General features: G+C 48.4%; 1 protein-coding gene across 1 annotated transcript in view; it reads right to left on the bottom strand.

Annotated features, from left to right (window-relative positions):
- Nucleotides 1-1,203: 1,203 nt before the first annotated feature.
- Nucleotides 1,204-27,425, bottom strand: part of ZC3H18 (zinc finger CCCH-type containing 18) — a 27,820-nt gene continuing 1,598 nt past the window's right edge. The window contains exons 2-19 of the mRNA XM_029283238.1: nt 26,402-26,486; nt 25,597-25,751; nt 24,955-25,047; nt 24,293-24,450; nt 22,702-22,734; nt 21,622-21,748; nt 20,557-20,837; nt 10,122-10,322; nt 9,586-9,711; nt 7,007-7,108; nt 6,195-6,338; nt 5,573-5,707; nt 5,116-5,276; nt 5,047-5,049; nt 4,304-4,494; nt 3,746-3,839; nt 2,337-2,433; nt 1,204-1,468 (exon numbers count right to left, since the gene is read on the bottom strand). Coding sequence (XP_029139071.1) covers nt 1,264-1,468; nt 2,337-2,433; nt 3,746-3,839; nt 4,304-4,494; nt 5,047-5,049; nt 5,116-5,276; nt 5,573-5,707; nt 6,195-6,338; nt 7,007-7,108; nt 9,586-9,711; nt 10,122-10,322; nt 20,557-20,837; nt 21,622-21,748; nt 22,702-22,734; nt 24,293-24,450; nt 24,955-25,047; nt 25,597-25,751; nt 26,402-26,486 — 2,391 coding nt within the window. The 3' untranslated portion in view covers nt 1,204-1,263. The remainder of the gene's footprint in view (nt 1,469-2,336; nt 2,434-3,745; nt 3,840-4,303; nt 4,495-5,046; nt 5,050-5,115; nt 5,277-5,572; nt 5,708-6,194; nt 6,339-7,006; nt 7,109-9,585; nt 9,712-10,121; nt 10,323-20,556; nt 20,838-21,621; nt 21,749-22,701; nt 22,735-24,292; nt 24,451-24,954; nt 25,048-25,596; nt 25,752-26,401; nt 26,487-27,425) is intronic.

Here is a 27,425-nt window from a genome sequence, read left to right as displayed (position 1 = left end):
GGAGCATTTTACAAGAGATGTTATCTCACAAAACTTGATTGCGAGACCTCTTTAAAAAGAAAAGTCACAAGCCCTTTTCTTACTAGTTTTAGTCCCTTTTTTTTCTTTCTTTCTTGAATTTCAAAACCAAAATACTGGTAAGTCGGACATCAACTGGAAGGAAAGGCAATGGATTAAGCTGAAAATACAGATTTCCCTAAGTAAAAAAACAGCTAAGGGCACTTTTAAGTACAAACTTTGAAGTTGAGATGTATTTTTGATAGCCTATAAAGGCAGGGAGTAATTAAAATCCCCCAAGAGTCCTGGAACAAACAGCTGAAAAGAATTCTTTGAGCAAAATTGGAAGACCCGCAAAGATCCACAATGCTCAGTTGCCAATTAAACAGAAATAAGATTACATTTCCTTTGAATTATTTTTATCGGTTCAGAAGAGACTTTAACCTGTCCACTGCCATCCTGAAAAACAAACTGGGGAAAGTCTAGAAGTGTATCTGATGGATTTTTGATTACCCCAATCTGGTACCCTAAGACACAACCGGTCAAAGAAAGAAGATGTTTATCAAAATACTTTATTTTCAGCATAACCCCTCAAAAAAGAAAAAAAAAGAAAAAAAGAAAAACAAAAACCTCCCTCCTTATTAGACGTACATCCTGACAATATCTTTTGTTTTTCCTCTGGTTTTAAATCAACTAAAACAATCTTTTGGTTAAAATAAAAGACACATGGAATCTTCTCATCATGGGTCTCTATGCAGCTGGGGGGGGGGGCGAAGTGGGCAGACGGAGGGACAGTTTCCAGCTGGTGATGGTGTTTGGGGGCGTCTCTTCTTACACGTGTGCAGAAGTGCATGGCTGAAGACACCTGACACGTAGCATGGCTAACTAGGGGGATACAATTCATAGCTAGCAAAGAAGAGGGCAGGGCAAGGAGGGGAGGGGAGGGAGGGAGGGAGGGAGGAGGCATCCGGCAGGGCTGCGGAGAAGAGTCCACTGTGCACGAGGACCAGGAAAACGATCGCGGCGACCGCTTGTACCCGAGGCCAGCAGCACCCGGGTGGGAGAGGCACTCAGGGGACCATCTCCCACCCAGGAAGTGGGCAGGGGTGGATTCCAGCTGACAAAATTTATCCAATTTGTTGTTTGTTTTTTAAAAAAAGGACCACAGCCAAAATAAAACAGAACTGCAAAATCCGAAGTGGCTGCTTGTATGCTATTTGTAAAAACACCGGCGCAGTCTCTAATCCGGGCTGGACCAAGGCTTGACTATACTTTCCCGGGGATCTTGGCCCGCTTTCGAGCGATGGCGTCTTCCACGGCCTTCAGCTGCTTCAGGAGTTCCTCCCTTCGCGACAACGTGCTGGACTTGCCCGATTTGGCGGGGGCGGCGGGAGGGACCGGCTCAGGCACTCTGCCCGGGATGCTTGTGACCTTGCTGGAACTCTTGGACTGAGGGGACAGCGGACGCTTCCTGCAAGAGAGCAAAGACGGTGTTGGGAAGGGGAGAACCAGGGGCTCCATCGTTCTGTAGATTTGCAACAGCAAGCAGGCTCTGCCAAACGGGTGGCACACCTCAGACTCACAGGGTGGGAAGGGACTGCATGGCTCCTCTACTGCACAGTCCTCAACCTCGGCAACTTTGAGACGTGTGGACTTCAACTCCCAGAATCCCCTGGCCAGCCATTCTTAAAGGCGGCATCTTAAGACTGAGGAACACCTATCCAGCCCAACCCTCTCCATCTGTGGGAAAACCAAATCAACCATCCCTTCAACCATGCCAAGGGAAAATGGCAGGAGACGTCGCCATCCTGATGGCAGGGATTCAGGAAGACGAACCAGAGGAAGGACAGCGCCCGGAATCCCAGGCAGGTCTCCCCAGTAAGTCCAGGGCCAGCAAAACTACTCAAAGCAGAGGTCTCCGTTTGTGTTCCAGCTGACTTGATGGTGGCTTGATTAACCAATGGGTGCTCCCGGCAACTGTGACTAATGCAAGGGAATGTCACACATTCAGACATTTTTTCACCTGCAATGGCTTGGCACGAAACAACTAAACCAATGACACAACCGGCCAACGAGACAAGGCTGAGGGTCAGCCACGCAAGGACTGCTTCAGACTGCGGCTTCCCCAAGCCTGCTCTACAGCTGCCAGGAAATGGAGGGAGCCCAGGCAGTTCTTGACGCAGGATTGCTCATTTAGCGACGGTTCGAAGTTATGACAGCCTCGGAAAAAGTGACTTGCAAACCATCCTCAAAGTTATGGCCATCCCCCCAGCAGCGCAATCAGGTAACCTGGTTTTGGGTGCTTGGCAACCAGGCAACCTGGATGGAGAAGAACTCACTTGTCAGCCTGTGCTGGGGAGGGCTTTGGATTGGGCCCCCGCTGACGGTCCTGTTTAGGAGAGGAGAGCCTTCCTGCCAGCTTCCTGTCGCGAGTACCTGAGTGGAAAGAAAAATCAGCCAAGGGGCTTGGAGCTGATGTCATCCCTCCGAGGTAGACCAGGCCAAGCTAAGCCCCCTTTTCTTGTAAGGTTATTACAGTCCCAGATCTTGCAAGTCTGAATGCATCCCCCTCCCTTTTATCTTGGTGAGAACTAGGGAGGGTGTTGCCCAAGACGCTTTCCCAGGTTACAATTCTGGCCCCAGACTCCGGTTTCGTTTCTCTGACTGGTGCCTCGGTAGCGGCTTTTCCTCCACTTTCTCAAGGTCCTTCTTTCTACCCATTGCCTCTTCAGGAACTGCCTGAGGTGAAGGCATTTTACCTGAACAGACCAGCCAGCTGGTACTTGGGCGCAGGTGAGCTTTTTAAGGGTGTCAGAGAGAATGGGGAGGCCCACAGGAGACACAGAAAGGGGCCAAGTCCAGGCTAACAATACAGGCCGGGACTAGAAATAATTTCCTGTAATGCCTTAAATGCCAGCCACACTTGAGCGCCCTTCTTAGCAGTCTTTACAACAGCTCTGTAAGGTAGGCCAACGATCTTCTCTCACAGGGCAGGAGGAAGGCCGAAACCGAGAGAGAGAGAGAGAGAGAACCTGAACAAGCCCAGAGTTCAAGGCAGAGGTGTGATGTGGACTGGGGATTTTCCATTGCTGCTCTTTTAGCGACACCAGTTTAGATTTACACAATACATTGTTCAGGTGGCAAGATCAGCAGAAGGAATGTGGCACCGTTCTTGGCACTCAAGAGGAAAGCCTTGGCTTTAGCAACAGGGCCCGGGGCCAAGTCAGCGCCCGAGGTGACCTGAGCAACAGCGGGTGCTGAGCAGTGCCAGGCAAGCCGACTGAGCCTGACACAAGGGCAGCGTCCCTCGGGAGAGACTTGCAACTGAGGTGACTTGGGCTGAGCCTGGCCTGCATTTTGGAATGGAAAAAAACCCGGTCTCCTCAAAAGCCAGCCAGGAGTTCTCAAGACAACGAGGCATCAACCCTCCGGCCTCGGCTGGTAGAGTGGATTAGGCAGCCCCACCCGCCGGGACGCTCTCTTGCTTCACCCGCTTGCACGAGGATGGCTGCAGACCAAGGCCTGGCACCTCCCTTTTACACACACACACACACACACACACACACACACCCTTTCCGACTCCTGAACTCTGCCCTGAGCGCGAAGCAGCCGATTCAGGGTGCAGCTAGAAGACCAGCTGGAGAGCAAAGACAAAGCCAGCTGCTCTCAAGTGGAACCAAGCGCTCCCGGAAGGAAGGACCGTTGGTCCTCAGACCTTTAGCCGAGTCTGCCAGGCCCGGCTCCTCACCTGGAGACAGGTTGATCCTCTTGGCTGGGGGAGAAGCCTGCCGGTCTTTGTCGGAGGGCTCGTACCTCTTCCGGCTACTGTTTTTGTCAGCTGCCTAAAAGCAGAGCAGGAGGGGTCATGGCGAGCCAGGCTCCCGCCCTGAGGGGGGGGAGGGGAAGGGATGGCGGCTGGCTGACCTGCCGGCCTGCCTGGTGAAGCACTTGGTCTGCTTTGGAGGTGCCCACACATGCACACGGTGGCCTCCCTGGGATCTCTCCCTGAGAGAGATCAATTGCACTTAATTCTAGCTTGGGGCAGTGAAGTTAGCAAATGTCACTCAAGACAAGAGGCTGCTTTTGATGACAAGTCCATCATATCGGGAGAGGGGCCCCCCCGCCCACCGCTGGAAGGAGCAAACTCTGAGTGCCCGAGAGGGTCCCTCTTCTTGCCCTGCCCACCTCTGGGCAGAGGTTGGGCCCTTAGAGAGCCCAAAGAGGTTCCTGGACAGGCCTCTGCTCGGTCCCAGTTTCCTTTCCTGCCCATCAGCTGAGACTCTGGGCCCTTTCAGAGGGGCCTTACCTTGTTTAATAGGGTGAGCTTGATTTCCTTGTGGGCACTAAAGCCAGCAGGCTGGACCTGGGGGGGCGGGTGAGGGGCGGGAGGCTGCTGGGACTTGCCCCCTGAGGTGGGCTTGGCGGCTTTGGCCGGCTGCGCTGGGACGTCTCGCTTCCGCTTCTCCTCCTTCGGGCCGCTCTCTCTCTTGGCCTTCCCTGCAAAAGCGGAGGGCAGTTCAGGGCAAGGGTGGCAGCTGGTACCTTGGAGGGGCTCAGGTGCCTCCTCTAAATCACGCGAGGCCACCCCTCCCCCGCCCAGAGGCAGCCTTCAGGCCTCCCCCAAAGGCAGGTGCTTTGGGGAGGGGCAGCGTTCAGATGCTCTCTTCTATTCTTGCCTACAAAAGCTCTCCTGGCACTTTTAATCTGGGAAGCGGCGGCGGGGGGAGCAGAATCCGCATTAGGTTTTATTGCTGCCCTTTCATTTTGTGTGAATTGGGGAATTGATCTGCACCTGGGAGAGCCCATCAGAGCTCCCCCCCCCAAAGGCCTTAGACAACCTTCTCCCCCCCCCCCATCCTGAGGCCACCGATTGCCCAGGGCTGGGCCCACGGACTCTGCAGGGGCGAGAGAGAGAGAGACGTGTTTTCAGGACGCCGGGGGTGTCTCCTGGGCTCTGTGCGGCATTCCCACCATGGGGCAAAGACTGTGATCCGCAAAGCCTCTTTAAGGAAGAAGCCTCCGAACGGGCCACCCGTGGAACCGAACCACCGGCTGCCAGCCGGCTTTGCCAGTAAAGGGGGAGTGGACCCTCTCAAGAAACCCAGGCAGATGCCGTACCTCTTTCTTTCTTCTGCTGGGCAGGGGCTGGGGAGCGGGAGCTAGCCGAAGAAACCGGGCTGGCCAGATCCGCATACATGTCTTCCGAGTCGGCACTGCGGACGGAGCTGCTGCTGGAGGAGGCACTGGAGGCGGAAGAGACGCTGCTCACACTCAGAGACCTGACCGGCCGGGAAAGAGAGGAGGGCAGAGACTGTTAACCCCCCCTTCGGCCTTTCAGTGGCACGGAGAGCCTCTCACACAACACGCGCAAGTGAGCCAGCCCCCTTCTAACCCAACCCTGCTCCCTTGGGAGAGCCCAGGGGAGAAAAAAGGGTTGGAGGGAGGCGTTACGAGTTACCCAAAAAAAAAAAGGAGCCGCCAAACCACCAAGGGGCTTCCGGCAAAAAGGCCTGGCGCTTGGCAAAAGCCACCGACTGGCGCTTCCTGACTCCAAGAGGAAGAACAAGGCTCTCACCTGGATTTTCTGGACCCGGATGGGGACGGGGAAAGCGAGGCCGAGGAGGACCGGGAGAGGGATCGAGACAAGGATCTCGAGTGGGAGCTGGAACCGCTGTAGCTGCTGCCGCTGCCGCTGCAACTGACGGCCCGCCTGCAGCCAAGAGGATCCCCGTGTAAGCTCCCACTGGTGGACACGAGGGGACCCTCTGCCCGTCCCTTCGGGCAATGCCAACGGTCCAGCACTTGGGCACAAGTGGACAGCTGACCACCCCAGGCAGCGCAGGCACCGACAAGCTTTTCCAATGCAAGCTTCCCAAAGAGTCTTCCATGAACCCCACCTCTTAAGAGGAAGGAGGCATCACAGAGCAAATGGGAAAAAGGTTTAAAGAACTCCCACAGGGGCCGTGGGCAAAACCAGTCTCCACTGGCCCTGTGTGTCTAAGACACGTTTGCCGAGGAGGTCTGGCTAACCCTCCAGGGCCATCTGTGCCAGGGACGAGTCAACGTTGCCTCCGAGACCCCTGCAGACCCTCGAGGTCCAGGTCTCGTCCTACGAAGCAGTCACCAGAGCTGCTCTCCTTCCAGCCAGCCCACGAAGAACCTGCCGCTGGAGCCCCACTCTGGAAGGCGCCCCCTACCTCCTGGGAGGGGTCCTCGCTTGCCGCTCCTTCCGTCTTGCCTCCCTGTTGTCCCCTGGTTTGGCTGGCTCTGGGGCAGAGGGGGCAACTTTTGCCACGGGGGGAGGTGCTGGCGGGGTGAGGAGTTTCTTCACAAGCTTTTCACTGAAGAAGGGCAACAGATAAGAGAAATCAGGTGAGAAAAACCAAAGTTTAGTGACCAAGGTTAAAACAGATACGATGTCATCTCTGGTAACCCTTATCAGACTTTTTCTGGCATAAGGACTGAGGTGACCTGCCTATAAATAAGACAAATAGACTGTAAAGGGCCCTGAAGCGTTATTTTATGAGCCGCAACAGAAAAAGCTGCTTCTTGAAATGGCCAAATAGAATTTAGGTGGCATCCCAAAAACTGGAAGAAAGAAAAAACGAGTGCAATGGATTGTTAAAAAACTGGTCAACCAGATTCAAATCCTGTTAGCCCAAAAACCCCATCTTGGACCAAGCACTCTTCATAAATCCAGCAAGAAGGGTGATGGATCATACTAAGATTTAGGCTGATATTCTCAAATATAATTACGATGTGAACACACAGCCCTGTCTTGTCCCTGAAACTGGCACGGAAGGGCACATTGCTGGATCGTTTTGGGCGCCCTCTTTGGCCCAATTCTAAGCTCCAAAATCAGGTTTCTCAGATGTGGTGGCCAGAATTGCACTCTGGCTTCCGACTGATTGGTGTGGAAGGTGTAAAGGACTCTGCTGGCTTTATTTTCATCCTGACTGTCCTCGGAGAATGCGAAGCATGCCGGAGCCCGAGAAGGCGCCCTCCTTACCCCTTTCCAGCCACAGCTGCTGGTTCCCCTTTAGCCTTGGGGGGAGGCTTGTGTGGAGATGGCGTGGGAGACGGAGACGGCGAAGAGGAGAAGGACTGCGACCTGCAAAGTCAGGCAAGACAAGCGCTTAGAGCAACATCTCGATACCCACGGGGGGAAGTGGGGGGGGGGGGGTTAAGCTGAATTGCCCAACTGAATTAAATCAACAGCAGAAAAAAGTGATCAATAGGTTGGATACTTAAGGTGCCTTGCAATATATATACATATATATATGAAAACCGGTTGTGGAACAGTGAAAACATTTTGCATAAGCAAACTGGAATGAATGTTTACAATGCTTGAATGTTAGCTAAGGTGAATTCATGGTTCACTGAGAATTCTCTGTCTTTGACCGTGGGGGAAGAGGAGGATAGCTTACATTATACTGCAGTACAAAGAGCAGAGCAGAAATAAAGCAAGTTAGTAGCCGACACAGGAGAATATTTGTAGCTCAGGGCTGAGAGGAGGCGCCCTCTGTGCTTGGTGGTTTTTATGTTACTCAAGAAGAAATTACTCAAACTAGGCAGCAGCATCAGTGCTAGCAAGGATTGGGGTTTGCTCTCAATCGAGAGTGAGCAAACGGAGAGCAAACCCCGATCCTTACCAACACTGATTATGTTGCCCAGGTCTGCATTAAAACCACCGAGCTCAGAGAGCACCAAGGACCCCTCAGGTTAACAGCCATTCTGAAAGGCAGGAAAATCAAGGGAGCCACAGACAGGCCCATCTCAGAGAGTTGTGATCATCACAGCTTGCAGAATATTTGCATCTGGGGCTCCAGGGGAACAGATGGGCCACGGGCCAGTCTGCCCACGCTCCGTGCTTCTCTTGCAGAGGACCTCCCTGAAAGCTGCTCTGGATGACCAGCTGGACGTGGCCAAAGCTTTACTGTTGGAAAGAGAAGCCAAGAATCCACGCAAACCCCTCACCTGGATTCCCCAGCTGCAAGTAAGAGCAAGCTATCAAGGTGCCTGAAATTCCCTGGGGAATGCTGCTTTCCGGTTAAAACAATCAACCAATCGATTATCCAAATAGTTTGGAAGCTGCTTGTGGACGCACACCATGGTCCCCAGGCTCCGCGTAAGTGCGGTTGTGATGTGTGACATGTCGCACTTAGGAACCACAGGAGGAAAGTCATGAGAACCCACTCTCCACTTTCATCGTGTCTTGCGTGCCAATGAGAACACAAACTGAGGAACTGGCCCTTGAAGGGCAGGCAGGAAGTTACCAAGTATGTGGGTGGCACATCCCAGAAGAGGCGAAACTCAGGGACACACCTCGACAGCTTCCAGTAATCAGGGGCGGTGCTGCTACTGGATGTCTGCCCCACGAGCCCTCCTGCCTTAGTCCCACTGCAAATGCCACGCTGCGCCAATAAGGGGAATGTACATACAGTGGGGAAAGGACAGGGAGCCTGGAAAGAGGATTAATTAAGCCGAAGGGATTTTCAGCCTGCATTCCAACACAAGGCACCATTTAGAATAGGAAAAGTGAAGGTGACACTGTTAGCTTAGGTATAGTTGTGATCTGCCCTGTTCAGGACCCATAATATGGGGTGGAGAGGTGTGTGTGTGGGGGGTCTCTTCTCTGCAGGGCCCTGGGGTTGTGCTTTCAGCTTCAAAACTGAAGCTGAACTTCAAACTTGCTCTGATGGTGCAAAGATAAGAGCCCCCCCCTCCTCATTGTTTTAGACCAGTTCCCCCCATTCTTGACAGGAGCAAGGAAACCTAAGCTTGGGCCAAAGGGAGACTTTCAAACCAGTCCACCTTTGAGTTGCTAGAGAAAAATTCCATAGAAGAGGAGGAGGAGGAGTGGACCTGAGGGGTGTGTGTGGGAGGGGGAGGGGATAAGTGACAGCTGAAAGCATCACTGGATTTGGTGCCAGTCATGAGACTCCATAAACAATCTCTGCAATTCATTTTGCTGCAATTCAACAAGTCACTCTGCTGTTTTACGCGGGTCACAGGATTGTCATTGTTTGTTTACTCAACTGCCCTGTTTTGACACTTGGTTGTGATAAGAAATGGGTGTCGGGTTAAATCTGAGTATTTCATCACCTTTTATCAGCTACAATTGCAGCTGCAAATGCCAACACGTAAACCTGGCTGGCACCCTGCCTGCTCGGAAATTTCCTCAATTTCTAGGCTATAAAGCCCTGGAATCGGATAGGCAGGAATCAGCCCCACGAAGGTGTTCTCGCCTGCAAGAAGCGGCCAGGAGCGCAAGGCTTGGACGAGAGATTTAGACACCCTACAAAAACTACGACGGGATTCATGTTTGGCCCCTTCAGATATCCCTGGTCACATCTAGACAATCCGAGGTTGATGGGTGGTTAAGAAATATGAAATACAAATAAAAAATTTACTTTTTTTCCCCTTTACCATGTTCTACCTATGAGCCCTTTGTTCGGCATGTCATTCCAGGATTTCATTGCTCCAATGCTGTGGTGGGGACCCTGAGCTTTGATATTCACCAGTGCAAGGGCCTGGAGAGAGGGGGACCAGCCTGAGTGGCAGCTGGGGAGCGGGGAGAAGCCTTACCTGGACCGACTGCCTGAGAAGGAGCTGTGCCTGGAAGAGCGACTAGAATAGGAGCTATAGGAGGACGATCTGGAACGTGACCGCGAAGAACCTGATCCAGAATAGGAGGAGGAGCGGGAGGATGACCTGAAAGGGAAAGAGGGAGGGAATTCAGCAACCAGAAGATCTGCCCCAGTCATTCTGGCTTCCTGGTCTTGTTTCAAAAAGAGGCAAGGCCCATCTCACCTTCTCTTTCCTCCTGAGATTGTTTCCAGATCCTACCAGAGGTAGGAATCTGTGTCCTGTTTTACTGCAGTGCATCCTTAAAAGGTCCCGGTCTCTTTCGAGGGACATTAACTTTCCTCCTTAGTGGAATGGGACAGCAACCCATTCCCACAACTCTCGGTTGTATCCTGGTTTACACAACAAACAGGCTTTCCCACCGCTGGTTCCCAAGACCTTTTGGTGCAATCTTTAGCTTTTCTTCCAGAACTTCTTCTATGAAGTCCCTTTGCACTGGGGACGCACCCAAGAAGAAACATCCGCCAGGTTTATACCTTGAAGAACCCGAGCCGGAAGCTGACGAAGCCGAGGTTTTCCGGCGCCTCCTCGCATGACTGGGTGAAGCGGACATGCCGTGCTTTTTTTTGGGCGATTTGGATCGGCGCCAAGGGTCCTTCCATTCATCGGCTCTCTTGGAGTGGGAAGGAGTGGTTGTAGTTGCTTCCTTCTCCTTCTTTGATGGCTCAGGCTGACGACTATAGAGGATGGATCAAAAAGATAATTAGAGGGGAGGCAGCTTGCGCTGACTGCCTCTTATTGAGGTGCATAACATTTTTAGAAAGGGTCAAGGTTTGTTGAGTGCCAATAGTGGGATGGGCTATTGATTTTTTTTACAGAGTTTTCAAAAACTATTTTTAAGTGGTTTATCAGACAAAAAGTATAATGCACAGTATATAAAAACAGCAGCCATGAAACTTAAACACAGCAAATATAAAAACAACTAAAAAGCAACAATTCCTTGAAAGTAGAATCTTTAATAACTGTTGATACAGAAGTCACTTTAAGTGGGCATGATAAAGAGTGAGGCGAGACCACAGGTATCTTCACAGAAGCTAGAACCTTAAAGTTAGGTGCCATCAACCTGCAAATCCCTGGAAAGGGTTTTGCAGATACAGAAGGCAACACGGGAACTCCTTAGAGAAAGACTCTGCTCCCCAGGGTCCTTTTTTCATTACTCTAACTAACTTGAAGGCAAACCACAGAGCACAATGCTTTATTATTTAATCGATTCTTTAAAAAATCCTTCTATGCCTTTGCTTTCACTGGAAGAAAAAGACCTTGGCAATGGCATCATCAGGAAGACCAGAAATGAAAGAGAAAGGAGTTTTGCCAACAAGAAAAGACTTCTGTAAATGGAGAACTTAGGGAAAACCCAACAGATGTTTCGTTTCTGGCCAGGTTATTCCCTGACTTCGCCAACTGTAGACACAAACCCCCAAGGAGGAGAAAGAGCCACAGGGTCAGGCAAAGAGACCAAGAGGTTTGATCCCAGCCTCCAGTCACAACCTCTGGTCACTTCTCAGTGTCCGGAATGAATAATCAGTGGGAATGTTTGCAGAACAGCCTCTACCGAAGTAAGGAACCTTATGGGAACAAATGTTGGTTTTGTAATTTTTCTACCCTGGCATTTCCTCTGATATCCAAGTCTAGATTTTAGATTGCGGTCTTAGAAGTGGCAGTCATCCTTTGGGGGTCTCCTTTAAAGTATTTTTTATAGAAATTTGGAAAACTGCAAGGATAGCAGGAAGGTTTAAGAAGCTCTTACAGGGGTTTCTTTGCTTCTCGGCCGTAATGTCCATCTTCATGACCCCACAATTATCCTTTCCTAATAGTGTCTCTTCTCCAATACCTAACCCTTGCTTAACGCAGAATCTGCTCTGGTCTGTTGCACCAACATTCCCCTGCAAGGATTCTTCACATTCTAACTCAGGATTCTTTACATTTCTTGCAGAAATGAATGCATATCTACCCCTGGGCCAAGTGCCTCCTTCTTCAGCTTCACCTATAATCTCAAATAGCTGGCTGTTCAAGGTAAGAAAAATATGCCAATGGACACATTCTTCAACCTCCCGACCCAGCCGTGCTTTTTCAGCAAGGAATGGCAGTGCTTTCCAATAATCACCTGCCATGGAAATCTGCCATGTTTTTATTTGTTTTGCTGCAACAGGCTCTTCGCTTCAGCAGGAAATCCAGAAGAGATATTTGGAGCTGTGCCAGGGCAATAGATTAAGGGGGAGAAAATTCCACCCAAGTGTTTCAATGCAAATGATGCATTATTCAGACAGGAAAACGCTGTTCCACTCCGAGAAAGTTACTTCCCCCCCCACCCCATCCTTCCCCTTCCTCTTCGTATGACATAAGCAAGCCCTTTCACTCGTGGCCTAATCTTATCAGGCAGGGAGGCTGAATGACGGCACTTCAGTTCAGGAATACTGAGACAACGTGCACCTTGCAAAGGCAGAGATCCCTCTTAGAAAGGAAGTTAAAGAAAAAAATTAAGCAAGGTACACAGTGACATCACTGCAAATTTCCCAGGATTGATGACAGGAAATGAAGGTCTGGAAATGGTTGCTCAACAGATACCTAATTTAAAAGTCTGAATTAAATCTGCACATACACTTTAAAAAATGTGCCCTTTGAAAAAAACATCACGGACAACCTTTAAAAGAGATGTTTAAAAATGCAGAAAACTATAGTAGCCCAAGGAAGGGAAAATCCACAAATCAGCAATTATCTAACATTCTTACTTGGAGCAAATAAAATAAACTAAAACAAAACCACACATACAAAATAAATGAAGTTGGGAACTAGCTTTTAAGTTACAACAACTCTTCCCCACACCAGCAGACTGGATGGCTACTGATATCAAAAAAGAAATAGGGCTGGCTACTCTTGGCCTTATATATTTTGATGCAACTTGAGATATTTTGCACATGGCACAAATCAGCTTATTTGTTTGTGGAGAGATTCTTGAATCACTCACACATGAAGGAATCACACACTGCCGAGCGAGCTTTTATTTATTGTTTTTCATTGTCTCTTGCCATCTATTTAGCTTTGCCAATTAAATAATATGTAGGAAGGTAGGAAGGTAAGTACATAGATACAGAGACAGATGATAGATACAGAGATCAGTAGACAGACAGAGACAGACAATCTAACATTTAACCAGCAGAAGGAAATTTAACTTATATTATAGTGGCTTAACATTGCTTTAATAAACACAGAGAATGATTACTGCTTTTAAGCATTATCTTTATGAAACATAACTGGCATCAACAGAGATTATTATTAATAAAGGCTGGAGCTCAAAAAGAATTTGGTGATGTTTCCAACAAATCAGAAATACGTACTGATTTTCCTTAGGAAAAACTGCACCTTTCTATGCTATATTTCAAACAACTTGGAGGGTGGGGCTGCTTTTCTTTTAAAAACACTTTATATTCAAATAGGATCAATTTATTTTTAAAATACACCAATATGTATTTTCCTTATACTTTTACTATCCCCGAATCTTAATACATTGCTTTAGATATATCTATAGAACAACTGTTGATTTTAAGTTGTTTTATAACCAGTGCCTTTTTTTGTAAAAAAAAAAAAAAAAAAAGGTGCCGGAACTCACACATGTCATAGAACCCACCTTGCCTACCCTACAAGGTTCCATCCAAAAAAGGTGCTGGAACTCTGTTCTGGGCGTTCTATGACCAAAAAAGCCCTGTTTATAACTATAATAATTGGCTTTCAAGTACATCACTGAGCTTTGTCCCTTGAAGCCAGCTTGGGAAGGCTGCTTTTTTACACAGGTGTCAACAAAGCCCCTCCTCTGTGCTGTTAAGGGCACAAGCAAACACGGGTTAGCTAGTCTGTACCTTCAAACCAGCCACGTCCAAGTGATCGTGTTTTTGTGGCCTTCTTGGTGAGCTTGGCTACTTGAACTGAGGATGGGGCTTTAACGGACACTGGGGTTTTTGAGCTGAAGGGTGTGTTGCTCTGACACCCCCAAGAAGCAAAATGGCCGTGATGCCACAAAGAAAGGCAAAAAAAGAAAAGAATTGTACGTCACTGCGCAGATGGTTATATTTCCATTGCTTGGCCAAAACGTATCACGAGAGCAAGGAGCGCGCCAACTGGATTCCAGGCCCTTAAGAGAGACCCTATCCAAGTCCTTGTGCATGAGGAAGAAGACTCTTGTTCATTATAGTAAAGTATTTCCTGTGGGGGAAGGATGATCCAGGAAAGAAAACTGGACTGGCATCGACCAGCAGATTACTAATCAAGAGGGGACTCATGACAACCCAGGAATCCAAGAATTGCAGGCACCTGTTCTTGCTAAATCCTCTTGCAAGGTCGTGACTCTTTCTGTATGCAAAACACAACCGTGTCGTTTCAGTTGCATGACCTGAACGGGACACTCCCTTCCGGCAGGGAGCCTAAGACTTTCCCATTTGCTAAGCTTGACCTGGGACTAGACTAAGTCTTCAGTGAGCGCAGAAACACGAGGAAGACCCAGGTTTCTTCCCATGGAGGAATGAGCCTTCCTGATCAATTTAAAAGGTTACTTGGACGATGAGAGGAGAGGGGGGCATTGTAAACGCAAGATAAGAGGAACAGAGAGAGGGATTGGGCGGGCGGAGGAGAAGGAAGCCGGTTTTTAATCTCTGGGGAATCTACATGGAATTTCTCACAGACAAGCCATACTGTACGGTGTTATCATAAATCGATATCTATGAACTCTCCAGTCACCCAGAACAGGACAAATAAATCAGCTTTTAGATGCCACCTTCTGACTAAGAGCCCAGCAGGACACAGAGGAAGAAATCAAAGCAACGGGAAAGCTTTAGAGCTCCTTTTTGCAGGGATACTATAAAAATCTCGCCCTTTAAGCCCACCGATGCCAGCCAACTAACGGTTTATTTCGTCAGACGTGGGCACAAGAAAAGAAGCAAAAGCATCTGCAGCCTTTCTTTGCTACCTTGACGCAGGCGATAAGGCCACCGGAAAACTTGCACCAGGGACCGAACACTCAAACAGAGTATTAAAAGCTCAGCGACACTGGGGAAAATATTTCGGTATCTCTGAATGTTTGGTAATGACATTAAGTGGCAGAGCTGGGACTTGATTGGAATACAGGGAGTCCTTGACTTACAGCCGTTTGCTTAGTGACCACTCAAAGTTACAACGGCACTGGAAAAAAATGACTTATGGCCATTTTTCACACTTACAACCGTTGCAGCCTCCCCAGGGTCACCTGATCAAAATTCAGACTCTTGGCAACTGATTCATATTTATGACGGTCGCAGCGTCCCGGGGTCATGTGATCCCCTTTTGCGACCTTCTGAAAAGCAATGGGGAAGCCAGATTCACTTAACAACTGTGTTGCTAACTTAACAACTGCAGGGATTCACTTAACAACTTTGGCAAGAAAGGTCATTAAACGAGGCAAAATTAATTTAACAACCGTCTCGCTTAGCAACAGGAATTTGGGGCTCAATTATAGTTGTAAGTTGAGGACTGCCCGTGTTCTGATTTGGTTGAAGAAGGCGGTTAACGTTGCTTCTAGAAAGTCCGAAATTGACAAAGGGTGGGGGGGGCTCTGTACAAAGCCAAATCATGTGAGTCAGCTGCCCTTCACAGAGGATGAGTGAAATGAAACATAACAGGTATAATTAGGAGAAAATTGGCCACTGGGCAGGGTTTTTCTTTCTCAAAGGACTTTGTATGTACTTTGGCAAAATCCTTATCTTCAAAAAAAATCTGACCAGGAAAGAGCAACCTTTGATTAAACAGATGAAATTCATGATTTTTTTTAAAAAAAGAAACTCATTTTAACCTAAATTGCTTCCTTTGGCAGCAAATCAGTTTGGAGCCTGGCTACCTCTGCTCTTCTCGCCCTTTCCGTTTCACCCCCTTTCCCTTTGGTGGCCACGGAGAAAGGAAGAATTCTTCTAAGTCCATTTAGATGAAATCACGGTGAGCTCAAACACACCCTGGGACACCTGCTTCACCCGCAAAAACTGCCAAGCCTCAACATCTGAATTTCCTGGCCCGGATTCTTGCCTCAGCGTCGATTTTCACAACCAGATACAAATGACAGAGCAGTGAGGAAAACCCTCTTACGTATCACCACTTTCTGCCAAGTCACCCGGGGTGGTTTACAGGGGATCGTGGGGCCTGAGCTTCACCCAGCTACCCTCCAGGGGCGGGAGAGCCCAAGGCCACCATTTCTTAGGTGAAACCTGAAAAGGGATTTGAAGCAAGGCCTCTGCACAATGGAGAAGCCATGCCAGCCCCAGCGCCCGCCCCCGGAGTCAGAGGAGGCTCAGAGGATGGAGCAATGGGAGAGTCCAATCTCCACTCAAGACAGGAAGTTCCTCTGGGGCGGGGCTGAACCACCTGTGAACTCTCAGCCCAATTTACGCCCTTGGTGGGATGAAGAGGGAATGCGTCCCCTCCACTCCCTGGGGCGGAGGTGGGGAACAACCATGTCCCTTTATGACTTGTGGACACGGCCGGCTCAGGAATTCTGGGGGTTGAAGTCCACAAGTCATAAAAGGGCCACGGTTCCCCACCCCGGCCCTGGAGGAATTGAGGACGCCCCTGCAAGTAATCAAAGAAACTCTCAATAAACAGGGCCCACAGAGAGCCTGTCCAGTGTGAGGAGCTCCTGCGTGGGACACGACCCTCCAAATTTGCCACTTCCAAAACCCAAAACCATCTACAGGTAGACTTACAACCATTCATTTAGTGACTGAAGTTACACGGGGACTAAAAAAGCCACCCATGGCCATTTTTCACACTTACGACCCTTGCAGGATCCCCGTGATCACCTGGTCAAAATCCATAGGCTTGGCAACTGGCTCGTATTTATGATGGTTGCAGTGCAGGTAATCCCCTTTTGTGACCTTCTGATAGGCAAAGTCAAGGAGATTCACTTTACAACCGTGTTCCTAACTTAACAACTGCAGGAATTTGCTTAACAGCGGTGGCGAGAAAGGTTGTAAAATGGGGCAAAACTGTCTCGTTTAGCAACAGAAATTTTGAGCTCAGCTACGGTCATAAGTCAAGGACTATCTGTACCTTGACAAGGAACAGCCTGGCAAGAGTTGCAACTGCAGTCTTTTCCAGTGTTATCACCCGGAGCTCTTTCTAGTGGAAACTAAGGCCGGGCCTTCCTATCTGCAGAGCAAGTTATTACTCCGGGTCCTCCCTCAAAGCACCTGGGGCAGCCCCTCCCAACCCCCCAAGACACGACTTCTTCTGTTTTGCTCTTTCCAGTTACAGCAGCAGCAACAAACCTAAGAGATTTAACAACACCTTGCTTTGAAAGCTCCCCCCCCCCTTTTAAAAGTCCTTGCTAAAGTGTCCTCTTCTTGTTAGTTTTTTAGACTCCTGGCCAATGACAGAAATGGAGGAGGCAGGCTTACATAACAGGCATTCTGGAATCTCCATCGAGTCACGTGACCCTCTGGGTAGCATCAATCCAAAACTACGCAAGAGAACAAAGTTGCCAAGAGCTGAGCCAAGGTTTAATGATTAGGGAAAGCACAGAAGACTATAAATAAACTCAATTAAGGTGAAGTCACTTCTATTCCAAGGAAGAAGCCGGCTAGTTAAATAGAAAGAATACACATTAAACAATTCTCTAGATTGTTTTCTTCTTACAACACTAAATAAAGAACTATAATTAGACACCAGTTTATGGAAAACACAGAAGCACATGACTTTGACTATGGGTAATAAAGCAACATATATTGAGTAAAAGGATTGTAGTTAATTAAAACACAGCATAAAAAAACAAGCATTCCTGAAAAACAAAAAGAAAATCGACCTCCCAGTTGTTCAAACATCAACCTGTTAGGCAGATTTGCAGATAAAACTGATGGAGGTCTGCTTTCGTGGCAAAAGGAAAGAGCCATTTTCCTCGTTACTTTTCTCTTGTTTGGGGGGGAAAAAATCACAAATGCGGGAAATCATCATATGAACCTTTAACTCAAAAATAAGTCAAGCTCTATTCAATAGAACTTACTACCAAGAAAATTGATAGAGGATTTAAGCACAGTTCTCCAGAATTAAAGGCATCTAGCATTTGACCCAATTTGTGGAAGATGAAGGTCGTATTTATTTTTAACTTAACTATATTAATTAATTCATTAAATGTATACGGCCTCTGGGCAATGTACAGCAATCCAACAAAACTGTATATACAGAAAAAAAATCATTACCATTGTGAAACCGTTGTGTAATAATTATTTAAAAAGCATTAAAAACACGCAGCAACCTCAAGAACCCCGAAAACCAATCTTTTTCATCCAATCCTTTCCAAAGTCATCTCCCCCACCAGGAAACAAAACCAAATTACGGAGGCCCATCTGGGTCTTTGTGGAAAACTAACAGTGGGGTAACTCTCAGAGGGAGCCGTGTGCAGTTCCCTCTCTAAGGGGGAAAGGCCAGCAGTGTGGGAAAACTGACTTTTAGCAATCTGTGTACATTTCAGTCTTACATCAACATGACTTCACCCGATTATTCACACACATTCATACTTCAGAGTGAAGCACTTTCTTGGCACGCTTAGACCAATCCCCAGCCAAGGCAACGAGGCTGCTGGCGCAACTCAAAGCCAAGAATGCCAGAAATGCCAGGGGAGGGTCTGGCAGTCCTCGGGCCTGGCTTGCTGCTCTGCCAAGTGCAAGGAACACAAAGCTGGAGAGGCAACTGGCGTTGAGGAAAACACGCTGCACAGAAGAGAAATAAAAGCCTGCATCTAGGACGACTCTGCGGCCTGCTTCGTCCTCATCTGTTGATGTCGCCTTTCTCAAAAAAAACCAATAACCTTCTAACCCAGACATGTCAACACAAGGCCTGGGGGCCGGATGCGTCCCATGAAGTGGTTTCATGTGGCCCGCAAAACCATTCTGGAAACAGTGAGGGAACAGCACCTGCTGCCTTGGCCCTGGCCCAGACCAGCCAGGAGCCAATGTACAATTTTGTGGTGGCCATCTATGCTGAAACAAATTCAGTCTTAGGCTCCACAAGGCTGTCTGGAAACAGCGAGGAACCAGCCCCTGCCACGTCGGTCCCGCCCCCTGGGTGCATGCTGGGGAGGTGTCACTGTGAGGAATGAAGAAATGCACCATCGCCTGGAAGTGGCCAGCAAATGGCCCTCACCTACTTCACATATCCGGCTTGATGGGCTCCGGGGGAGGGGTTTTGGCAAGCAGCGGGGCACTCTCCTCACAGCACCAAGAGGCTGAGCCAGGCGGCGCAAATCCAAAAAGAAGTGTGATGCTGCCCAGCCCCCAGCCTGCCTGGTTTCGGCAGGTAGTGGGCTGCTCTCCTCAGCGCCGAGAGGCTGAGCCAGGCGTTGCGAATCCAAAAAGAAGTGTGAGGCCGCCCAGCTCCCAACCTGCCCGGTTTCGGCAGGCAGCGGGGCACTCTCCTCACAGCGCCAAGAGCTGAGCTGGGTGGCGCGAATCTGATGAGAAGTGCAATGCTGCCCAGCCCCCAGCCTGCCCAATTTCAGCAGGGAGCAAGGTGCAAACCTGGCGAGCTTCACATCTCCCAGCTCAACCTCTCGGTGCTGTGAGGAGAGCGCCCCGCTGCCAGCCAAGATTGGGCAGGCTGGGGGCTGAACGGCATTGCGCAGGTAACGTCGATTCCCACATTGCTCATGGTGTCCCCTCCCTCAGAGCCCACCAAGCCAGATATGTAAAGTAGGTGAGGCCAAGTGCTGGCACTTCCAGGCGATGGTGCATTGGTGACACATCCCCAGCTGTGTTTCTTGCCTGTTTTTCTCCCTCCCTCATCTCAAATATTTTCCCACCACTCTGTACTTAGGAAGGAAAGAAGGAGAGGGAGGGTCCTGCCCTGCTGCCCTTTCACCATCCCCTTGTCCCCTCCTCCTGGCCTATCCTGGGGGTCTCCCATCCTATTGCTTAGGAAGCTTTAGATACAAAGCCGGGTCTCCTCCCATGGAGAGGGAATGGGCCTCCCTCTGACTTTGCCCTCGTACCCATCATGAGCAACCTGGCTAAGGAGAGCAAGCACAGCAGCCTTGAGGAGGAGGTAAGTGGGCACCTCCTTGGGGAAGTGGGGCTGGGCTTGGTGCCGCGGGTGCTTGAGGGCCAGCCTGGGCGTTGGACCTCTGCTGCCCAGGGCTCCGGGCAGCCCGCCCTACCATCTAGCCCCCCCCCGCATGGCCTGAGAGGAACAGTGAGGCTCCTCCAGTGGACCATGCTTTGGCACTTGCCCTGGTCCCACCCCCTTCTGCCAGAGACCCTCAGATCTGTCCCACTCCTGCCCAGGCCCCCCAGGCACCCTTGACGCGAACGATGTAGAGCTGGCCACGCCCACTCCATCCGTGCCCACCAGTAGCCCCCCCCGGCCACCACCCCCGCGAGGGCAACCACAATGCTGATGCGGCCCTCAATGAAATTGAGTTTGACACCCCTGTTCTAACCCCACCGGTACCAAGAAGAGCCCACATTCTGCCCAAATTATTCAAACTGCTTGAAAAGAAGGGAAGGAGTGGGGAGGAGGAGTTTTTGGGGAAGAAGGACAAGGACACAGGTGAACCCCCAGAATCCTCCTGTCATTTGCGGCAGCATCAGACTCTTTCTAAATTCTCCAAGCAGGGGCTTGTGCTTCTCCAGCCTTTGGGGATGACCCCAATCCTAACCCTGCCAAGCACATGCCCAACCATTCCCAGAGCTGATCTAAGGAGATGTTCTTCTGAGCTGTGAGCCACCTGGAACCGAGGAACATGCCACTAGACCAGAGATCTCCAAACTTAGCAACATGAAGACTGGCGGATTTCAACTCCCAGAATTCCCCAGTCAGCCAGCCAGAATTCTGGGAGTTGAAGTCCACAAGTCTTCAAGTTGCCGAGTTTGGAGACCCCTGCGCTAGCCCATCAAACGCAATCCATACCTGACTGGCTGTGGCGATCGCGGCTTTGGCTTCTCTTTCTCCTTCTCCCGCTCTTTCTCCCGCTCCCGATCTCGGTCCCGGTGTGGGCGCTCCTTGTCATCTCGCTTGATGCGCTCCCGCTCCCGCTCCCACTCTTCTTTCCGCCTCTGGCGCTCCTTGTCACGCTCCCGTTCCCTTTCACGCTCCCGCTCTCTCTGCCGCCTTTCTCGTTCCCGCTCCCGCTCCCTCTCTCGCTCCCGTTCCCTCTGCCGGTTCTCCCGATCCCTCTCTCGCTCCCTCTCCTGGGGAAGGAAAGAAAGAAAAAGCCAGGTCACAAACCTTTGACCCAGAGCAAGTCTTGAATCATGTCACACCAAGGGAAGTCTTCAGTTGGCTCAACAACACTTAACAACCTCATTCTCTAGATATTTATTCCCAGAGGCCCACCATTAAACTAATTAAAATTACAGGTTGCTCCTCTCCCTGCTTTGTTCCAATCTGTATGGGTATAAAAGCCACACTTTTCATTTCTCAAAATTCCTGGAGCAATTTGAGACATAGAAGCAAAAAATACTAATTAATCGATAGACTACAGGTAGTCCTTGACTTACAACAGTTCACTTAGTGACTGTTCAAAGTTACAAGGGCACTGGGAAAAAGTGATTTATGACTGTTTTTCACACGACTGTTGCATCACTCCAGGGTCACGTGATCAAAATTCAGGCAATTGGCAACTGCCTCATATTTATAAGAGTTGCCGTGTCTCCAGGTCACACAATCCCCTTTTGTGACCTTCTGACAAGCAAAGTCAACGGGGAGGCCGGATTAATTTAATAACCGTGTTACTAACTTAACAACTGCAGTGGTTCACTTAACAAATAGGGCAAGGAAAGTCATAAAATGGGACAAAACTCACTTAATAGCTGTCTCACTTAGCAGCGGGAGTTTGGGGCTCAATTGTATTGTAGTCGTATGTCGAGGACTGCCTGTATCGCTAAGGCCAAATGAGCTGTTAAGCTTCAGCCGCTTCAGTAGAAGCTCCCGGCCCACGTGAAATAGGGAGCCCAGCCCAGGGCAGGCATTTACCTTACTCAGTCTGTAATTGCGGTAGGGGTCTGGATCAGTGTACTGTACCCTGAAGTTCTCATACTGTCCTCCCCGCCAGGAGCGTTCTATTTCATAATCATAGTAGGGATCAGAGTAGGGATCGAGTCTGCAGAGCAATGAAAAGAACGGAAGTGGTGAAATAGCATTCAGTCCCATAATTGTTCTCATCAATTCTCATCAAGCAATATTTGCTCAAGGGTCATATTTAGCCATCAACACCTGAAAGCAAAAAATACATTTCACGGGGGATGCCCTTTTGCAATCAGACAAGCACAAAGAGCCACACACATCCCAAAAAAATTCCAGATTCAGGCAAACCACATCAACAGCAGCCTCCTGAGTCCAATCTTTGAAAAACAGTGGGGGCCAGAAGTAGAAGATGCTCTAAGGCAGGTGAGGCCCTAGTTAACAGAGGGCTTTAATGGGTCGGCAGACCATGCTAGACTTAAGCTAAGAAGGGTGCGATTAGATTCTTCTATTATTTTATCCATCCTATTAGTTCTGCCTCTCCTCCTCTGGGAGAAACGAAGCGGAATTAAGAGCAGGGTGCTCAACATGTGATTAGTTACTTGATTAGTATACCAACACTTAGCCTTAGCAAATACTTGAAAACAAGCCTTTCTGGATTAATCCTGAAATCAGCATAGCGACACAGAACGGCAATAACTTTCAACAAAAAAGTTCTCATCCTCATCATGACTGCATGACATGATGATAATAACAAATGGCCCCTGACAAGTGGAAGGATTTTGGAATAGGCTTTGGAAAGGGTAGGGTTGCTGTTCTTCTCCCCACCCTTCCTTCTGCGATGTCTTCAGAAAATGCCATCTATTTTCCTCTAGATGTTCTTAATTATTTAGAAGTCTTGCTATTGCTGTAAACGTTGCCAAGATGTTGCCAACCCATGGCAACCTCCAAACAGACAGGCATGCCAGAACAGAAGGGCCAGATGAAAACAAAGAACTCTGCAATCACAGACACAGAGCTAAGAATTCTGAAGAATCAAAATGAAAGTAAGGTGGCCCAGTTATGAATGCACAACAACCAGGGATTGCTTACCCATAATTGGCATTCTCTTTGACGTCAGTGTCACTGGTAGTTTTGAGGAAACCGGTGGGAAAAAAAACAGATTCATGAATCAATTAGCCATAATCACATGTCACAAGTTAATCTCAGAGCAAACAAAAAATTGTTTCAAAAATAAATTCTTAGGGAAATGAAATGATGCAAACTGGGAAAAATTTCCAATTAACTAAACCACTTGAGATTGTACTTAGCATTTTTGGCACTGTGAGAAGTTTTATATCCAATATATTTCATTATTTATACTGTTTCCATCTTCCCCTTAAAATATTAACAGAATCCACAATGGTCTGAGAATCAGTGCCTCTGCTAGATAATGAACAGTCAAGCTGAAACCAAGTTATTATTATTAATATTAATATTAATAATAATAATAATAAAGTTGGAAGGGACCTTGGAGGTCATCGAGTCCAACCCCTGCTCAGGCAGGAAACTCTACACCATTTTGGACAAAGGGCTGTCCAGTCTCTTCTTAAAAACTTCCAGTGTTCGAGCATTCACCGCTTCTGGAGGCAGGTTGTTCCATTGGTTAATTGTTCTAACTGTTAATCAACTAAAATTAGCAAACTTCCTCAAATAAGTTACCCAGACCTAATTTACAAATCAAAGGATAAGGTCTGCAAACACAGAGTTAAATTAGGTTTCCCAGAGGAACTGCATGTTCACAAGAATAACCTACATACATACATGCCCCTCAAGTGTCACCCTAGAATTACTGAGAACCCCACTAGGATCAATGGCCAGAGTGACCTCTGCAAATCTGTTTGGTCAACCTGTCTGTGTCTTGAAAGAAAAGGTGTACCTTTGCAGAATTTATATACTGTTACTGTGTCACAAGAAGGAGCAGGAAGAATGCTATTCCTGGAGCTGTGTAGTGCAACTGAGGATGTGAAGATGAGGCCACTGGTCCATCGTACCCAGCCTTAAAAGTGTTCTCTTGGCTTTATCCTCCTAGACCCTCCTTAGAGAGGGCTTTGCAAAGGAGGCTCAGAAAGACTGGGATGAGACCCCAGATCAAACAGGATCTATGATCCATACATACCAACCCACTCAATGTTGCCAGAGACATTGCCTGGAATGGAAGGGCATATCTTAAACCCAGCCATCCTATTGAAAGAGGCTCCAAGTGCTAAAAGGGGTAGTCAGAGCAAAACCTGCACGTGGGAAGCAGTCGTGGGCTCCAGTAGTACCCACCGTGTTCCACATAAAGCACCTGAAGCAGGCAGGCCTGGGGCTGATTTTCAATAAGACAGAAAACCCAACAATTGATGAAATGCAGCCGTTCTGCTTCACACGTGCAGTGCTGCTGTCGGGATCCAAAGAGTCGCTTTGGATAGTGAGATTCATAAGTTTAATAAATAAATAAACGGCTATGCAGAAAAGCACCAGGTTGCACGCACACATGGGGTTGGGCCCTGCAAACAGCAGCAGCCAAGACAGGATAGGCTGGCTAGCCGTTAAGCTTACAGCGCCCTCTGGTGGATGGCCACGGGACTGGAGAGGATGGCACAGAAAGAGGCAGCCTAGGATGGCGCCGAAGGAGAAGACCCCAGCAGCAGGGTCCTACCTGGAATCTCGCACGTCCCAAGTGATGCGATAGTTCCAGTCCCGTAAAAATTCGTTTTCCTTGTCGAATTCACGTTCGTCTTCCCCAATCGTTACCGTAAACCGTTTTTCTTCGAAATCGGGTTCTTGCTCTTTCCTCATGGTAGCCTTTTTCAGCACCTGGCGGGAGGGAGGAGTGGGCGGGAGCATCAGTTTCCCAAAGGGATGACAGAATGGGCACAGTGTCCTCCTTGGCCTGATGCCTCCAGATGTATTGGGGCACCAACTCCAGAATTACTGAGTGCAACACCCAGAATGCCGGCACATCTGCAAGTCACTGGCTGGGAAAACTGCTTTGTGTTTTAGAATTGGTGTCTCTCTCTCTCTCTCTCTCTCTGTGTGTGTTTCAGATTAGGGTGCTGAGCACCTGGCACTTTTTTAAAACCATAAATGCTGAATCTTGCTACTTTATGTTAGAGAGGTGCATGACACACCTGGAAATAAACATGCTTTTTTAAACAGTTGACTTAAACAACTTTGAGGATGGATCTTAAGTACTGTTCATTCAGGGCTGTTGCAACTTTAGTCACTTAATGAGTGGCCGGTAAGTGAGGATGACCTGTAGAGTCACTTCTCAGCCCTTTCCCCTGTTCTGCACAAGGAGCCAAAGAAGAACCAGTTTACCTCCTTCGCATGTCGGAGGCCCCGTTCCCAGGCACCTTCAGTTGGAGGGTCAGGAGGTGGGGGCGGGAAGATTTCATCCACACCGGGCCCTCCCTGTTAAGAAAGAGGGGAGAAAGATTTCAGTTATGCTCATTTTCACAAAGCCCATTTTTACTCCAGAAAAGCTATCAGCTGCTAGGTGACTGGCCTCACTTTTCTCCTAGGTTACCTTATTACTTTGTAAGCAACTACAGTGTTTTCAACACTTGCACCTTGGCTCAGATGGACTGGATTCTTAGTCCAGAAGAGAAACTACACAAACACTGGAGGAACAGCACTGAGCAGGGCTTCTCTCTGCTCCAATCAGCATTGCTTGTACAAGACTTCAAGTATCTCTGCTCTTCTAATATTAGACCTACGACAAGGTCTAATACAAGAACCCCAAATGCACGCCACATTTATCACGTAGCCAGGTGACCTGGCTCTGCATCTCCTTCTCCTCCTGTTATGTCCTGTGCTCGTTATCCATGCAAAACAAGGGACGGTAGAGGATACATTTAGCAACCATCCAGTGGGTGCTTGTTTTCCCCAAATTCTCACGCAACAGGATGGGATAGCATCCTCAAACAAATTCAGGCTATAAACACTGATACAATACTGTACCCAAGTATTGGCTGGCATCAGAGGATGAGGACCAGGGCCAATAGGAGGGGCACCGTTAGAAGAGAAACGATCTGGCTTGGTAATCAGAGAGTAGTTTCCTTTGTCATTCACACCAGGATGAATAAATCGGCAGTTTGTGCCCCAAGTACAGTTCCCTATGGAGAAATAAGCAGGAGGGTTTAAAAAAAAAGGCCCAAGCAAAACCAACTTCACACCAACCACAGGACACCAGTTTGAGAAAGTCTGTCAACACAAGCTACCTCTCTCTTGCCTTGCCCTGTTCCTCAACCACCAAGTTATGTGAAGGAGATTCTTCTAGAGCATTGTTTGGTTTATTAGAAGAAATTATATTTTACACTTCAAATGTTTTCCTTGCATTGCTTGCACTATGAAGTAAAAAACCGGAAAAAAGAGTACAATAAAACATATTCAAAAATTGAAACTGCAGCACAAATTGCGTGAGAACCCACACCAAAGGTTTTTTAAAAAATGATTGCCAACCATGGCTGCAGAGGGAGGCAATTGCGTTAAATTCATGTTGATCAAAATAGTTGTACAATGCTCATAGCTAAACTAAATTTCCATATGCTGAGACAGTATTACTGGAGGAGGGCTACTATCTTGATGCTCCACGTTTGGGCTTTTTTAAAGCATTGGAACATGGAGAGATTTTTGGTGTAAGGCGACCTCTGACTGCTAGAAACCATCCAAGGAATGGAAGCCACAAGATTCTGAAGAGTGGCTGTCAACGGAGGTTCCTTGGTGTCGCTCAGGAGGAAGGAACACAACTGGCTTTAATGTGTACCTTTCACAAAAAAACGGCAGGTAACACGTGGCCTCACTTTTCTGTCACTGGGATCTTTCACCTCTCCCTCCTCCAGGTCATCATCCTGAAAACACAGAGAGAGACAGGAACTCAGAAGGCAGAAGTTGCAATGACAGAAGGCCTTCACCCATGAGAACTGGAGGTGCTTTTTCAGGAGACAACTGGACTTCCTTGAGAATCTCCACAGACATGAGAACTTTAGCAACCCAAGAAGAGGAGAAACCAGAGAAGGGAGATGGATTCCCACAGCCCATATGCTCTTCAACATGGGAATGGTTATAAGAGGACACTCACACTAGATCTCCCCAACTTCTTCGGCTGCTCCTTGCTAGCTTTCTCTTCTAACCCTCAGGAGATGCCTTTGAAAGGGGTCAAGCAGAAAGTTCAGCTGACATTTGGGTTTCAAGGCCAACTTGGTCTTCCTTTCTGTCTCCTGCCAGAACTCTCCTCAGCCCAACCACAGAGGACTTTGCCTTTCTTGCTCTCATGCAGGCTTAACTTAGATTAGACTGGCCCCCACTCTAACACTCTTTCGGAGGGTGCTGAAGACGTGGTTCTGCCAGCAGGCCCAGGGAACCCAAAACGGGATGGAGCCCATTAAATGGCTGGTATGAATGTGTGTTGTCACCGGGGTGGGTAGGTTATTATTATTTTTCTTATTTTTCTTTCTTTGATATAGTGTTTTTATATCTGTGTAAGCCACCTTGAGTCGCCATGTGCGAGCAGGTGGCAATATAATTTTTCTAAATAAATAAATAAAAAGAAATAAACTGTGATAACATCAGCACCATCTACCCTTGGAAAGACTCCGCAGATGACTTCTTAATTCATCTTCAAAAAAGTGAAGCAGATCTTGCAACTTGGGGTAGGATACTAAGCATGGAACTAAAAGCCAACGCTAAGAAAACAGAACATTCTTTGCAACAACTTTCTAAATTAATATTGGAGGTATCAGATAATAAGATGGTAATAGAATTTCTCCAGAATCTGTGCCAATCCAAGA

Source organism: Protobothrops mucrosquamatus, unplaced genomic scaffold (assembly GCF_001527695.2).
Source record: "Protobothrops mucrosquamatus isolate PMUCROS unplaced genomic scaffold, P.Mucros_1.0 scaffold41, whole genome shotgun sequence".
Taxonomy (NCBI): domain Eukaryota; kingdom Metazoa; phylum Chordata; class Lepidosauria; order Squamata; family Viperidae; genus Protobothrops; species Protobothrops mucrosquamatus.
Note: the sequence above shows the minus strand (reverse complement) of the source record. Positions and strands in the feature narration are given on the sequence as shown.